Source organism: Hydra vulgaris, chromosome 07 (genome assembly GCF_038396675.1).
Source record: "Hydra vulgaris chromosome 07, alternate assembly HydraT2T_AEP".
Lineage (NCBI taxonomy): Eukaryota > Metazoa > Cnidaria > Hydrozoa > Anthoathecata > Hydridae > Hydra > Hydra vulgaris.
Window position 1 is genome coordinate 24,613,799 of NC_088926.1, and position 17,229 is coordinate 24,631,027.

The 17,229-nt window shown below is 27.0% G+C and overlaps 1 protein-coding gene across 3 annotated transcripts in view; it reads right to left on the reverse strand.

Moving 5' to 3' along the window:
* The window catches only part of LOC100198055 (tyrosine-protein phosphatase Lar), a 122,920-nt gene that overhangs the window by 38,154 nt on the left and 67,537 nt on the right, over positions 1-17,229 (reverse strand). For all 3 annotated transcript variants that reach the window (XM_065801439.1, XM_065801440.1, XM_065801441.1), the window contains 2 exons: positions 10,259-10,540; positions 8,176-8,279 (listed from right to left, as the gene is read on the reverse strand). In XM_065801439.1, coding sequence (XP_065657511.1) covers positions 8,176-8,279; positions 10,259-10,540 — 386 coding nt within the window. The remainder of the gene's footprint in view (positions 1-8,175; positions 8,280-10,258; positions 10,541-17,229) is intronic.

Here is a 17,229-nt window from a genome sequence, read left to right on the forward strand (position 1 = left end):
TTAACTAATATCACACACGCATAATATTTTAAAAGTTATTATTTACAATCTTTGCTTAAAAAGTTAAAAAATTCTTGCTTTTTTGATAAAAAAAGATATTTTATTATGCATTACATTTTATTATACCACAACTGATTTTTGTGGATTTAAAAACTTCTATTATTAGATAGATACTATTATACTCAAAAGAGTTTTGGAAATAGTACAATGGAAAAGTACGAGAATGTTTTATTATATGGTTTTGAATAGAATAAGCTTTTTTTTTGAGGTTTTTTTAACCACCATTACAAGGCCCACTGCTTTGTGATGTAAATTAGTGTTGATATTGAACAAAGAGAACACTTACATTTTGAAAACAACATGAACTATTGTAAAAGCAGCGTAGAAATAAAATAAGAATTTAATTATTTTACGAGTAAAAATTAATATTTTCTAAAAACCTCGTCGAAGTTCTGTCAAGGTTTCTCGATTTCTCTCGAACTCTGAAACTCCGAAAAACCGAGAAAAATCTGACGAGACAGAGTTCCGAATGAATCCATTGCTTCTGTTGTTTCTTTAGAACTGTTTACAAGTGTAGATGAAAAAAAAGTTATTTTATGAAGTAACTTAAAGCTATTGTCAACCATTTATTGTTGACCTCTGATTTTTGAGTTTAAAAAAGAAACTAAATCTGTATTGATTGATGAAGAAAGCTTAAAAATGAAATGGCAAATTTGATTCCATCCATTGTTGTTTTCAATGGGTGAAAAAAATCTATTATAAACCATATCGAAATCATTATGATTGATGGAAATGTGCACACAGCCTTATCTAACGCAACTGATTCTAGTCAGTCAAATTCAGTGTGTGGATGTAACCCATCAGAAATGAATGACGTTGTAATTGTTATTAAAAAAAAATTCTACTCATGGTCTCCAGTATGGTTTTTCAAGCTTGCATACTTCGATAAGGTGCTTTGAATGCTTATTGTATATTGCATATAAAATAAAAATTGAATCTTGGCAAGCAAGATCAATTGAAGCCAAGAATTCAGTAATGGAGCAAAAGAGGTTAATTCAGAAAAGGTACTTGGATAAACTTGGATTAATAGTAGATTAACTAAGAGCAGGTGGTAGTGGAAATGTTAACGATGGTAATACAGCCAGGACAGCTTTTTTAAATGAAGACATATTTAGTGAAATTACAGGAATCGATAAAGTGCTAATTGAAAGATTACGTGTTATACTTTGTTGTATCTCCGATGGCTTTGAATTAAACGTTTTAAAGTTTCGGGATTATTTTTTTGAAACTGCCAGATATTTTGTTAAATTTTACTCCTTGTACTGCATGCCTCAAAGTCTGCATAAAATATTGATACATAGATACATTTTAGTGGAAAAAATAATATTGCCTATTAATCTTATATCAGAAGCTTGTAATCAGAAGTTATAATGGTAATAAACATTTTAAGAGTTCACCAACACCATGCAAGAAAAAGTCAATTAAAATGCAATGAAAATGTAATAAAACAACTGTTGTGCACTTTTGAACTTTTATGTCGTCCTGATGTATAAATAAGTTATAAGTTCTGTTTGTTTTGTTTTATTCAAAATTATGTATGATTGTATGTATATATATATATATATATATATATATATATATATATATATATATATATATATATATATATATATATATATATATATATATATGCATATGAGGCTGTTGAGGAACAAAAAAGTGTAAAGTTGTAAAAAAGTGTATAAAAATTGATTGTTTAATTAATATAAATATGCATATAAATTTTAATCAAATATATTGCTATTAGGGCACGATAAATCGTTTTTTTTTTATAAACATTGGCGCTCATTTTTTTTTTATAAACGCAAATGTTTATAAAAAAAAACCTTTTTAAAAAAATAAAAAAAAATATATATAATATTAGGTATTTAATAAGTTATTATATTAAGTTATTATTAATATGATATTACTATATTTATAATAATATTAAGTTAATATAATAATAATAAAATTATAGATAAAAATAAAAATTATAGATATAAATAAAAAAATAAGTTAATAATAATAAAAAAATATCATATTATTGTTGTTGTTAAACGCACAGTAAAAAATGAAAACTATAATAAACATAATAGTTCTATATATTCTATTAAATTATATATTTCTGCAAATCTTAAAAATTTTTTTCAAAACTTTAAAAAAGCAAACATTACTTTCATTTAACAATAATAAGAAAATTAAAAAAAAGCATGCTTTTGAAGAAAGCAATGTTTTAGTGTTGTTTCTTTTAAAGTATTTGCAAATGCATTCATTTTAACTATAATTTCCCATGCTTTTATAAACGCATGTAAAAACCATGCTAAAACATAATTACTTTCTTCATTTGCGTACTTAATTATTAAACTTAAAAGTAACGCTATTGAAAAAAGTATTAGCATGGTTTCTTTTAAAGTCGTTGAAAATGCTTTTTAAATTTTAGTAACTTATTGTTTTTTATAACAAATATGTTTGTTTTTTTATAATAAATAAAAAACCACATTATTATTTGGAAAATTTTTTTTTGAAATTTTGCGTTACCTAGTTATGCTATGCAAAATCAGTAAATCATAGGTGATTACCACATAATTACGCTATGGAAAATTAAGTAACCTTGGTAAAAAAATATAAAAATCACTTTTATAAGAGCTTATATTAATATGAATGTCAAATATAGTCTATGTAGCACAAGTAAAAAATCTTAAACTACCAAAAGCAGGTTGTTGCAATGCAAAATTGGGTATCCATACCCAATTAGGAACTAAATATAAAAAATAACGATTTTTAAAGAAGCCTAGACCTAATTTTTGTACTCATGTCAAATTCAGTGAATATAGTACTTATGAAAATTGATGACTTCCAAAAATAGGTTGCTATGCAAAATTAGGTATCCATAGCAATTAATTATAAAAATGATCACTTTCATAAGAAGCGGTGACCTCATTATGGTACTCTTACAAAATTTGGTGAATACAGTACTAATCCTTTAATAAAACATGACAAAAATTAAAAAAATAAATTTGTAATAATAATAAAAAAGAGGATAATTAGGAACAAAATCTAGAAAAAACGAAGTCAAGAAAAATAAAGTAAAAAGCCTTCTCAGGAAGCGCGTGCAATCGCATGCCTTGTTCGCCCACCTTTAAAGTTAGAAAAACTGACCATGGCAGTTTGCATCTTTTAACTTAAACAGCATTTTAACAATTCGTGGCAAAAAGCTAAACTCATCTTCTAAGAAAAAAAAAAAAATCTTAAAAAAAGGAAACAAAATTGTCACGAAATATCAAGTTTAATTAAGTAAACTAGAAAATTTAATAATTAAATAAAATAAATAAATAAAAAAAAAAAATTTTATAAAATTTCAATACAACTTTTGTATTCTTTTTTTTGAGCCATTGTTGAAAAAGCATCTTTTATAATGATTTAACAACAATTGAAAGTTTTGATATGCAATTTATTCACGATTTTTATCAGTTCATATAATTAAGAAACTAATTTGCTATGTACGCTAAAACTATAAGAAATTTTGTTAATTTTTTTTCTCACTTATTTGTTTATAATGTTTATTCGTTTTCATGTCTTTTCGCTTTTAAAAAAGTGTTTGCTATATTTGAAGTTTTTTCTCAATAATTATAATAGGAAAATAAGAAAATAAATTGTTATTTATTTGTAAAAAATATTGTTTGATTAATAAATTTTGACGGAATAAGTAAATAAAAGAATAGCATTACAATAGTTTCCTCAATAAATGTATTTACCGCATTTGATGCGTGTCTGAAATTGTTTCTTTTATTTTGCCCATTTTCCAATGTTAATACAAATTACTAGAGATGATGAACATAACGATTGCTCTGTTTAAAAAAATGTATTTAAAAACTTATAAAGTTTTAAATAGTTTCTTAAAAAATTCGTTAACAAAGTTCAGTAAATTACCAATGCAATAGCGCACAAAACTTTGCAGCATCATTTTATTTTTTTTACATAAAAAACTTGTTAAAAAAATCTTTTTTTTTAAATAAATAGCAATTAATTTTGTTGCTTTCCTGTGCATTGATAAAAACAGTAAAGTTTAGCAAAGATATCTAGCGCAATTTATAAAGTATTTCCTTTATATACTGACTGGAAAAAGTCGCAAAAAAATTGTATATCAAAATATCTTTTTAATTTCATTATATTCTTATCTACTTTTTTCCTCCACATGTATCAATTTTGGTAGTGGAAAATAACAAAAAAAGAAAAAGCCCTAAAAACAAGAAAACAAAATGAGTAAAATATTAATTTTATTTTTTGACAACAATTTTCTTTTTTTATTATTTTAGCTTATTAATTTATTTTAGCTTATTTTATTTATTTTTTCTATATCGAGAGTCCTCAGTTCTTTTCCTCGAGTATTGCTGTTTTATTCTCTAGTTTTGTTATAGTTTTATTTTGCCGGGAATTCTTAAAACGCTTACTATAAAAAACATGGTCAAGTTGTTTAAAGTAATTACTTTAAGCGTGGATGTACAAGGCGTGCAACCGCACGCGCTTCCCGGGAAGGCTTGACTATTAGAGTTGGAAGTTACTGAAAGAGAAAAGATGAAGTTTGTAGAGCAAAATAATGATTGACAGACAACTTAAAAGATTGCAAATTATATGAATCAGGAAAGCATGATGAAGGAAACAAATTCCAAAAAACTGATGTTCGAGGAAAAAAACTAGATAAACAGGAGTTTTCGGAGTCACAGAAAAACGATGAGACTTAATTGCATGACAAGTAACATGAGAATAAATTTTATTAAATGGCACAAGAGCACTAGCTCTTTAGAGCAGTGCCCATTAGTAGCTTTTTAGAGCAGTGCCCAGTGGTATTTGTAGAAAAGAGAAGCAATATAACGACGATGTGATAATGGTTAGAGGTTGGCTGCAAGAGCAGGTTCAACTATGTTTACAATGCGTTTTTGCACCTTGTCTAAAATAGAAAGGACATCATTAGAAGATCCGCCCCAGATATGACCACAGTATTCCATACAAGGACGGACTTGAGATTGCTGTAACAGAAGTGAGGTCCTTTTCAAGCTTAAATGGCCCATTAAAGCAATCAGAGAGTGTTGGTTTCTTATCATGACAAGAAAAAATGGTAGTATCATTAGCGAGCAATGCCACCTTAGATGTGAGAATATCTGGAAGATTAATAACGTAAATTAAAAAGAGTAGAGATAGTTTAAGAGAGGTCAAACTGTGATCAGAAGAGTGAAGATTAGTAAGGAAGGATTCAATAATCATAAAGATGTTACCTGATACACCGTAAGAAGAAAGCTTATGGAGAAGACCAGCATGCCAAACTTTATCAAAAGCTTTAGAAATATAAAGAGTAAAAGCCTTAACCTCTCTATCTAATGCACGATAAAACCTATCAGTTATTACTGTTAGCAAATCAGTTGTAGAACGAGAAGATCGGTATCCATATTGACAATCAGAAAGTAAGTTATTAGATTCAAGATGAGAGATTAAGTGTTTGTTAATTAAAGATTTAAAAAACCTTGCTTATAATAGGAAGAAGATAATGGGACGGCAGTTAGACGAGTCAGATCGCTCTCCAGAATTTTTGAAAATAGAGATAACAGATGCCACTTTCCGGCAGGATGAAAAACAAGAATCTGATAAGCACTTGTTAAACAGTTTTCAAAGTATAGACGACAGCTCCAGAGAACACTTCTGCAAGACTATAAAAGGTATGTTGTCCGGAACACAAGCTGTAGAAGAGTCTAAGCAGGAAATCACTTTAGATACTAAAGCTGGAGTGATACAAATGTCAAGCAATGGATCAACCTATATGACGGATATATCAGGCAGAATGCAACTAGTGGAATCAAGAGATGATACTGATAAAAAGTTCTTAGCAAACCTAAGAAGGAAGATGAAAGATATCTACCCAAGGGCCATCACAAAGAAAATCATGGAAAGAGTCCCAGTCAGCTTTAAGGAAGTTGTAAGAAGTAGGATGATAGGGGGATTCAGATGAAGAAGAAGAATGAGATAATAGTTTAAGAGAGGTCAAACTGTGATCAGAAGCACCTAAGAGTGAATGTTGAGAAACTGAGCACTGGACTAGGATCAGAAACAAGACATAAGTCGAGTAGAGAAGGTAAATGGTTCGGGTTGTCTGGAAAATGAGTCGGAAAGTTGACTATTAAATTTATAGAAGTAAGATTACTAATAGATTGACTATTAAATTTATAGAAGTAAGATGATAGGGGGATTTTAATTGAAAAAATTCTGCCTAAACATTTTTTTACATCATTCTCTTTAAAATGAACACAACTTGTCTCGGCACTTTGGGATCCCTTTAATTCATTTAAATTAAATAATTTAACTTTAATTACACTAATCTTTAATTACACTTATCTTCTAGATAATTAACTTTTGGATATTTTTAATTTTCTCAATTAAATAATAATATTATAAAATTCACTTTATTGTGTCACAATGCCAATTACTTTGTGACATCAGAATAGTGTTGTCACTGAACCTTTTTTTTTTTAAAGAGTACACTTTCCTTTTTTAAATAACAACACTAGAACTATTGTAAAAGCAGCATAGAAAAAGTAGAAGATCTTAATTTACCAGTAAAAAATGATTTTTTTTACTGGTAAGTTTTACTTTTTTAAAGTTTCTTGATTTCTCTTGAGCTCTAAAACTCCAAAAAATCAAGAAAAATCCGACAAGACAGAGTTTCGATTGGATCAATTGATTATAACCTTATACAGTTAAAAAAACACTAAACACTAAAAAAAACTCTAAACTCACATTACCTAAAATTTCTATTGAAAAAAAAAAAAAGAAATAAACCTATATCATGTAATACATTCTTGCAAATTAAGTTAAAATAAAAAACAAGACAAAATAACATATATTCTTATTTTTATTGGTCTAAAAAAATATATATTCTATGAAAGTAAATTAAAATCTGTTAATGCTATTTTAAAAGTCAAAATTTTTTAGCTGATTTTTAATGTGTCAATATATTCTTTTAAACATTCTTGCTTGAAAGTCATGGTTGATTGTGTTTATTAATAAAAACCTTCAGCATACCCACCTTTGTGCTAATTAAAAAAAAAAAAGCCTTATTCACCAGGGCCATTTTTAAATCAGCAATATGCTTAACTGATTGTTTGTATAGATATTATTAAATAAAAAAATTAAACTTTTTTAAAACTTTTTGAAGATAATTGAGAAAATACTATTTATCATTGACTTTTTTCTAATAAGAACTGGAAAAAACGAAAATCTCTAAAGCCTAACTATCCTAACACTCAAAAGCTAAAGTTCTTAAGATAAGCACTTGAGAAATTTTTGGTAACTTTTGCTATCTTTATAGAAAAATATCAATGAAAAATGTCAGTTAAAAGTATGCTTTAATATTAATAAACTTTGAAGCATTTTTTTGTAAATAAAATACAGTTAACCCTAAAATATATAAAGATTGCATAATTATTATAATATTGCATAATTAATTAATATTATATTAATTAATTGTGTTGACTTGAAAGTAGTCAGAGACTTTGAACTTGACTGACTGTTGCTTTTTTGAAAATAGTTTAAAAAGTCAACAACAATTTGAAATAACTCTCCCCAAAAATAATTAATTTTTTTTTTAATGTTACTACAATAATAATTCAGTTTGATAAAACATGAAAAACCCTTGTTTACTAAGTATGTGTTAAGCTGATATAAATAAAGAAATTTTAACTAAAAGTATTAGGTTGAAAAAAGTTTCCTTAAGATATGAAAGAGAGATTTAGTCATCATCATCATCATCATCATCATCATCATCATCATCATCATCATCATCATCATCATCATCATCATCATCATCATCATCATCATCATCATCATCATCATCATCATCATCATCATCATCATCATCATCATCATCATCATCATCATCATCATCATCATCATCATCATCATCATCATCATCATCATCATCATCATCATCATCATCATCATCATCATCATCATCATCATCATCATCATCATCATCATCATCATTCTCATCACCATTATCATTATCTTCATTGTCACCATCATTGTCATCATCATCATCTGCTTTGTCCTTTTCTTAAATGAAACCTATTAAAAATTTCTAAAGCTCACCGTGTAACCTTTCAATGCACCATAAATATGATCAGGCGGATCCCATGAAGCGAACCCTGAGGTTTCTGAATCAATCCAAGAAAAATTTTTAACATTGTTTGGAACTAATTAAAAAAAAGAAAAGTAAAATAGCAACTTTAATACAATAAAATAATAATATAAAAGTATAATAATATGATTTTAACAAAATAATATAATACAATTATATTATATTATTATAACTAAAAAAGCAACTTTGAAACAATAATTTTTACATAAATAATAAATAAAAAAATTACAAAAAAGGAATAATTTTACTGTAATATCCTTATATGCAGATACTGTTGTCAAAATTTAAACCTTAGTTCATGTATGTTCTAAAAAGCGTTTCAGTATGATGTAATCACTGATGTTTCATATCACCTTTAATCTGCAGTATAATACACACACACTAACACAGACACACATATATACACACACTTACAGGCTTTAGCAGGTGTAAATAAGTGCATGAGTGGTGAAATGCCCATCTAAAATGGACTTGGTAGGCAACATGCGCCTCCTGTGCAAGTCCTATCAGCAATGCCCAATAAGTTTTTTTTTTAAGTTTAAATAAAAAAACTCATAGAGAAAATAAAATAACAATGGTAATTGATTACTTTTTAGTTTTTTTAGTTAGTAATATTTTGTATCATAAATACAGTTAGTAATGTTATGTATCATAAATACAGTTAGTAATGTTTTGTATCATAAATACAGTTAGTAATGTTTTGTATCATAAATACATCAGAGAGACAATATTCAGCAATGGATATTTACTTATTCAAGAATCATAACTTTTTTAGGAAAAACTGTTAAATTGTTAACATTGCATTTGATCAAATTTTTAAACTCTATTTTAGCATATATTGAGCTCACTTATTTAATAAGACAATTGATTACTTTATAAATATTATTTTGTTTTGTGTTTCTTTCTATTTTCATATATAAAAAGTTTATTTGATACTCTTCTTTGAAACTTTTTTTTTTTAGTGTAATTCAAAATTAGATGAACAAATTTATATAACTGTTTTACAAAAAACAAAGGGAGGGGTTACCATAAAGTATATAATTGAGGCAGCAATATTTTGCCAACCACAAACACTTTTAGGTCAGCAGTTAGGTTGGCATTGCCAAATGCCGACCCTAATTCTGAGGGCTATATTAAATTTCTTACTTTGCTTTTTAACTCAACAATAAAGCTCCAATACTTAACTACTCCTTTTCCATGTGAAAAGTAAGTTTTACATGGTTTCCTGCTAGGAAGATCCATTCCATACAGTTTTTCGAAAATTTGATTTTCACTTGTGCAATGAAATGAATAATAAACTTGCTTTTAAATTGACTGCCAGCATTTTTGGAGTAGAAGCTTATATTGGCTACTGCTTTTAGAAAGACTTTATTGATCTCTTCTGAAATTGGAGCAACATGTCCTAGAGATGTATTTATTACATTTTTAATGCTTTAATTAATTTTTTCTCAAAAAACTACTTTTTTGAAACTATATAACATAAGTTTTGATAATCAGTGATGTGAATCAAGTCAGTAAAAACTTGTTTAGACATGTTGGTAAAATCTTCATAACTTTAAGATATTTTCCAATTATTAAAAATATTTCTATTATTCTATTATTTTAATCATAAATTTATTCAACAATTATGACTGGTGTTATATATCAAACTGTCACATTTTGAAGACAAAGCCAATAGATGGCTCTGTGAATTTCTATGATTTTTATAATGAGAGATAGCTAAATTAATAAAAATAATAAAGCTTTTTTAACAATATTTTATGGAAATCACAGAATATCTATTTTTGGCTATGAAGGAGCACTAAGGATTTTATTTTTAACAAACTCCTGAAAGAAAAACCTTTTAAAATTTAACTATAAACTCTTAAAATAAAAAAGTCTATCTGTATAAAATATATTGTTAAATACTCACATAAAATACTATTTTTATGCTTGTTGAATAGAAAACTGAGAACTAGATTGCTAGGATTATTTTTTTAAGCTTTTTTAAATATAAATTTCTTTATAAATTATGAACTTTATATTGGCAATTACCTGTTTCACTTGTTTGAATGTAAATTGTAGTACTTTGACTTTCTCCAATACTATTAACAGCTCTGATATCTATTCTGTATATAGTAAATGCATCTAATCCAGAAATATTATACATTGTATCATTTACTGTAATTGTATGTGGAGTTATCGAAGAGCCATTTATCTGATATGAAAGCGTATAATTTATAATTGGATCATTTCCAATAAACTGAGACAACCACTGTAACCAAATAGACATAAATGTTGTAACATTTGCTAAAATTATAGGTGAATCAGGAACTTCTAAATTAAAAATCCAATCAATAGATTAAAATGAGTACTTTATAATTAGAACCATTATAATAAATAACATAGTTTCTGCATTGTGTATCTGTGTATGCATTTATTGCAATAAAATACAGGAGACACATGCAAATGAATGCACATCATTCCAGATCACACATAACTTTTTCAACAAAATTGTTACAGTTGTATTGCATGTCTTGACAATTTGCATGTTTTATTAAATTATAGGTGAAAAACTTCTGAATAAAAAATCCATTCAATAGATTAAAATGTTTTATAAAATTGTAAAATGTTTAAAAGTTTTTTACTATTTTCTGAGTGTTTTGGTTTGAGAAGGTTAATTAAATTAATTTTAAGAAAAGCCAATTTTAAATTTTAAACATTTGATCTTCCTTTTTTACTTTTAAATCTAATTAAACCCAAACTCAATGTCTAAACTTAGGAAAAATAAAAAAACAAAAAAACAAAACAGCCATAACCTAAAAAAAAAGTTCACCAATTAGGATTAGGAACTCACTAGAAAAATTAAAAAAAAAAAATTTATTGTTTTTTAGACTTTTCTTTTATTTATTTTCTTATTCGTTAAGACTTTTTTTCGTTATCAATTTTTTTTTTTTTAATTTTCTATTTAGCTTTTTGGTGCATTTTTAAAATACGCAAAATATCAAAACATGCAAAGTGCTGTGACTTATTACTTTTTTTTTTTTTTTTTTTTGGTTTTTCTTTTCTATTTACAAAAAAACTTAGCAATTGTATATCTATGTAAACACTTGCAGATAATTTTATACCAAAATTGTAAAAATCAAAACAAATACTATAAAATTCAGAAAAAAGAATTTAATAGACAGAATTCAAAAGAGCTGTTTTTTGTTTAAATAAGTCGATAACTCTCAAGTTTGGTTTATTACTGCAACTATATTCAACAACTTGTAGAATGTTCTGGAAGTGTTTGCTACTGTATATTGTATCAACAAAATCAGATGCCAATTTAACAAATATTTTAGCAGCATCATTTACAGCAGATATGCATCAATGGTTTTCTATTTAGTAGCTGGCAGATAAAGAAAGTTGCTGTTGTTCTGGAGTCAGAAATCTGAGAAACATGAGTCGGTTTCAACAAGACCGCACAGTGGTATGAACAGATTTATCAACAGTATGACCAGAAACTGTTGCTTGCCCCATTCTGAACCTAGGAAAAATAAAACTATGTGATGACTACAGTGGATAGGCTAGCTGGATTTTCAGCAGGACTTCATCAAGAGCTTGACATTCACCTAAAGGTGCAAAGAAACTAAACAGTACCTGTGAGACCATTTTAACTGCCAGGAACCAAAAATACCAGCTGAACACCGTCACTCAATCAATGTCACTGACTGTTCAACTATTGTTGAACAACATGTATTAGTGCACATTTTCACAATGTTATAAGTACACATCCATTCAGTCATAAATGCCATGATGAAACTAGAAATAATTGATCCAATCATCTGGTCTGGTCAGTTTTAATCAACTGCAAGAAAAAAAGGTTTTCATCATTTTTGATCAAAATAGCAATATTAGGTGGCCTTAGTCTATGTTAAGTGTTTCAAGACAATTCTACAGATAACATTATAGTTTGTTATTATCACAACAACTTTGAAAATCTTTTAACTTTCACTTTTTACACTGAGACCTCATTGGAATGCTGGCTTTCTCATATATTGTGGTGAATTGCTGCAAAACTATTAGTCACAAAACATGATGTAACACCAACAGCTCAGTTATTGCAGCAAATACTACAACATGTACCGGAGCCACAATTGTTTTATCACTTCTGCATATAGATAATTTAATTCCTAACAACTCTGTAGTATGTCTTTCCATGGATGTCTGAGAGCTACTACTATCACTATCAGACATATTTTGATTTATTTGATGTTTTAAAGATTTAAACAAGTCAACCATAATACTGCTGAAGTTATGTTAACTTTACACTTTTTAAACTATTTCAATCTTTACTCTATCTAAAGAAGATACATACTTGATTTATAAAATCTTAGAAAATATACAGCAATTTTATTGATAATTCTTAGTAAAGTAATGAGAAAATTAGAGTCCCGCAGGCAATACACACTTAGTCATGCTCTACAAAAAAGGAAATTTTTTGATACTTATTTGTAAAATGGGAATTTTTTAAACATGCTGTGGAACCTCAGAATGATCTTCAAAACAGAAAATATTTAAAAATAAGCAATATGATGAATAGTAAAACTCAATTAGAACCCAGATATTTAACTTTAAACTCTATCAGGTCAGGTTTAGGATCACTAAGATCTCCCTACTACTGGTAGTATGTAAACCAGTACTACCTGCCCCATATCCAACTGTACTTTAAAGTTCGCTTTTCTAAGCTAAGACTAGGACAAATAAAATCTGGCTTCAAACTTTCCTGTCTTGGGGCTCTTGGTTCAGTAAAGACTAGAGATGGTGTCTCAATAAAAATACTCATCATGGGCAAATTTTAACTGTAACTAGCTGCTATCTTGTAGAAAGCTTCAGGTGTGCTCTCCTTCTTTATCTATTAGGCTGGCATAGAGCAGTGTTGCATTGCCTGGTGTAAAGCAGTGTTACATTGTTTCCTGCCTAGAATGATGAATGATGATCTTCTTGACTATACTGATAGACTTTTTCTTGTGCCTCCTTGATAGTGCTTGTGCAACTTTTCCATCTACCTTTTTCATCTGAGATTACAGCACTAAAACTCATATTAATGTTCTAAGGCCGGCTGGTAGTAAGGATTCCCAAACTCTGCGGTAGCTCATAGAGAGGCTGATTCAATCAACAGTTGATGATGGAATCAGCCTATTTACGATTAGATAGCCATCAACTATTTGTAAAAAAATCAGGTTTGAATCCTTTGATCATTTTTTAATGTCTTTTCACTTTGCACTTCTTCACTCAATCACCTTTCTCTTTGTTCTTTTCTGTTCTTCTTCTTTTCAAGAATGCACTTTTTTAGATGTAATTTCTGATCAAATTAACCCAACCCTTTATTTTTATCCCTTTTTTATTTAAGTATGTATTGTAATATAGTATATTTAATAATATAGTATATTATATTATAACTAGCATCAAATAAAACTAATGCTTGGACTTTACTTAATAGATTATTTTATTTTATTCAAACAAGCTTATTACTAAATATTATTAAATAAACAAATTTTATCTTTTCAACTGTGCAGTAATGGCAGTTAGAGTTCTGGCGCAAAGAACCAAAAGGTCTGAAGTTTGACGCCAGTTGTAGCCGAAAGTGATATTGGTAAGGATGGAGGCATGAACTTTCTAGTTGTTAATGCTATGATTGTAAACATACTTATAATTATTATTACTATAATTTGTATTAATTTTGTTGTTATATATTTTTATAATTAAAATATTTTATTTTTATTATTATAATTATTATTATTATTATTGTTGCTGTGATTATTTTTATTACTACTATAATAATTATTATTAATACTATTGTAAAAATGATATATGGAAATAAATAGCTTGTTGCTCTATTACCATATAATGGTAAATAGAATTACTATTCTATATTTCATTCAATCTTACATACATAACTATTTGCTAAGATTTACTTTTTATTTTCCAGAAAAAAATTTAAATAGTTACGTTTCTTAAGTTTAATATTTCAATCACTATCCTCTTCCTTTTCTTCAGCATTTTAACTCTAAATTCAATATCACAACAAAATTCAATATCACAACAAAAGTTACACCAACTTTTATTCATTTTTTCAAATAAAAAAGATGAAAAACTTTGTTGATCACTGATATTTCTGATTTTATAATTTTCTACATCATGTTCATATAGATTTCTCTGCTGCAATCCAGCATTTTTCAAAATTGAAAAAACCATTTTTCATCAAAACACCTTTCAAAATACTAATCTATCATTAAATCAGGTTTATCTTTTTTTTGACAATAGCACTATTTTTTTGCAATCTAATTTAACATTTTAACAATCCGATTTAACACTTTTTTGGTTTATTATTAAAGAAAAGTTATGTTCATATTAAAGAGAATGTTTTAAAAAAATGTTTGGGCAGAATTTTTTTCATTAAAACAAAATAATAAACAAACATACAACTACCTTTTATTTTTAGTCGAAACTTTTCTATTTTAGTGTGATTTTCACACTAGACTTTTTTTTAAGTAGACTTTTTTTGACGCTATCTACAGACTTTATAAATAAACCCATTTAATTTGTAAAAGTTTCAGTACAAAAAATGCTGTCATTGTAGAATTTTTTTGAGAAAAATTGAAATTTTCACATCAGCGAACCACTTTTATTTGTACTCTTTCCCCCTAAATCTCAAAACATATAGATTGCAAATGTTTCCATTCTCATTTTCAAAAAAAGATGCACAGGCACACTTGTAGGCAGAAAAAACAAAAATTTGGAAATTTTCCAGTAAAAACATGCAATATTTGTGTACTCTGTTAGGAAATTTATTCACTGTTTTATTTTTTAACAAGAATTAAAATATTTCAACAAGTTGTTAAGTAGCAAGATACTAAAAAATATGTGAAAACTAATGTGGATTTAAAGTTTATAGAGTTTCTTTTGGAAAATAAATTTTTAAAAGTAGAAGATGTAGAAACTGGATTAAAGTTAATGAATTAGCCTAATCCATCTGATTTAATAACTCCAATTTCTTGTTCGATCTAAAAAAGAAAAGAGAAAAGTATCCTAAGAAGCTTTATGTAATAAAAGACATTTGACTATAAATACCATCATCTATGATATAGATCTTGATAACTATACTGAGAAAACACATTATGACACCACACCATTTAATAATAAATCTACTATTTCTAAATATTATCAACATAATAAATGGAAAGCAGAAATTTAAAACTTTTACTCTCAATTAATACAGCACAAAACTTAATTGAATTATTGAACTTGAAAAATAAAGCTTACTTGAGCAAAGTAAACATACTTCATACCAAAATCTAACATCAGAGGAATAAAAGAACTTTTTTTAGTTTTATCTTAAAGAATGTTAATGCCCCTCTTCAGAAGAGTTAAAACTTAGTTCACTTGCAAATGATGTTGGAGGACTATCTTAATTCCATCTGTGCTTATATAGCTAAAACAAAGTCCATCAAATGAAGATTTTTGCAGATATTTCTGCAGTAACCCTGCATTATCTCAAAAAAAAATTTAAAGTGTGATATGTTAAAATTAATAATACCAACTTTATGTTAGAGTTGCTCATCTGATATTTGGCTAAATTATGGAGCAATAAAGAATAACCTACAAAAATGTTTTTTTATACTTTTTGTATTATTGATTGTACTGAAGTTTTTATTGCAAGTAAAAAATTTTGAGTTTATGATAGCAAACTTGGTTCAGTTATAAATATATTGATATCATTAAATTTGTAACTGTTATATAAAAAAAAAAAACAGCAATTAGTTTGCTGAGACAGTTTATTGGCTGGAGTGGTTGTGTATCAGACAGATTGTTATATCAAAATGAATTTTTATCAGAAGTTTAAACCTAGTGGCTATATGCATGTTGACAGAGTGTGCTAACTCCTATTGCTTACTATTGCTATTCAATAACTATTGTGTTTCTTTTATGTAAAATAATTTGACTATCTTTAGATTACCATATTTATTAATTTGCTGAATAAAGTCTTCTATACCAGCTTGAGTTTTAATTTACTACTATTAATTCACTGCACTACATACTACATAGAGAATTCAATATTAAAGATGCTATCGGAGCAACATTAAAAATCATAGCTTTTACATAAGAGTATAATTATCTAGAGGCAAAATAATCAAGACAACTTTCTGCTGTTTGTACACATGTGAATAGAGGAATTTGATGTATAAAATGTTTCTTAAAATTTATGAGCGGATCACTCAATTTATTAAATAATAACATGGTTAATACGAATTTGACAAGACAATGTTAAGACAAACAAATGCATAATTATTATTTATCATGCATTTGTCTTTCTTAACATGGCTGTAGTTAAATAATGTAAATGTATATTATCAGGGTGGCGAGCAAATTTTCATGTTCATTTTCCATGAATTTTCCTTGACTCATAAAAATTATCAGATTTTCTGATGAAATTAATCAAATTCCTTGACTTTTGCAAAATTTATTTAAATCTCTGAATTTTACAGGATGTCCAGCAATCTGCTTTTCTTTCAAGTTATTTAAAAAAAAGCATTTTTATAGATTAAAAATTTATATTTGAAAGAGGGTAGTAGTCTTAATTTGTCTCTTGTCTTTTTTTTGAAATTACTTAAAACTTTTTATAATGGTATAATTTTTCCGAAACTAGGTCTTTCAAATATACTGTAAAACTTTACCAATTTATTTATTTTGATTTGTCACTACTTATGGTTACAATAAGCAATTTTACAATATAAAATATTTCACTTATGATGTTATTTAATAAGTTTCAAAAGAATTTCAAAAAGGAAAATTTCAAAAGCTTATAAGAATTTTGTTGATTGTGCTTTATGAGAACAACCTGAATTTAAAATTTGCAGAAGAACTACTTGAAATTTAACAAAAAGAAAGGCAAAAACACTTGTTTGTGTGTTTTTATATAATAAACTTATGAATGTATTCTTATAAAGTTTATGTTTATAATCTTATAATGTTTTCTGCCT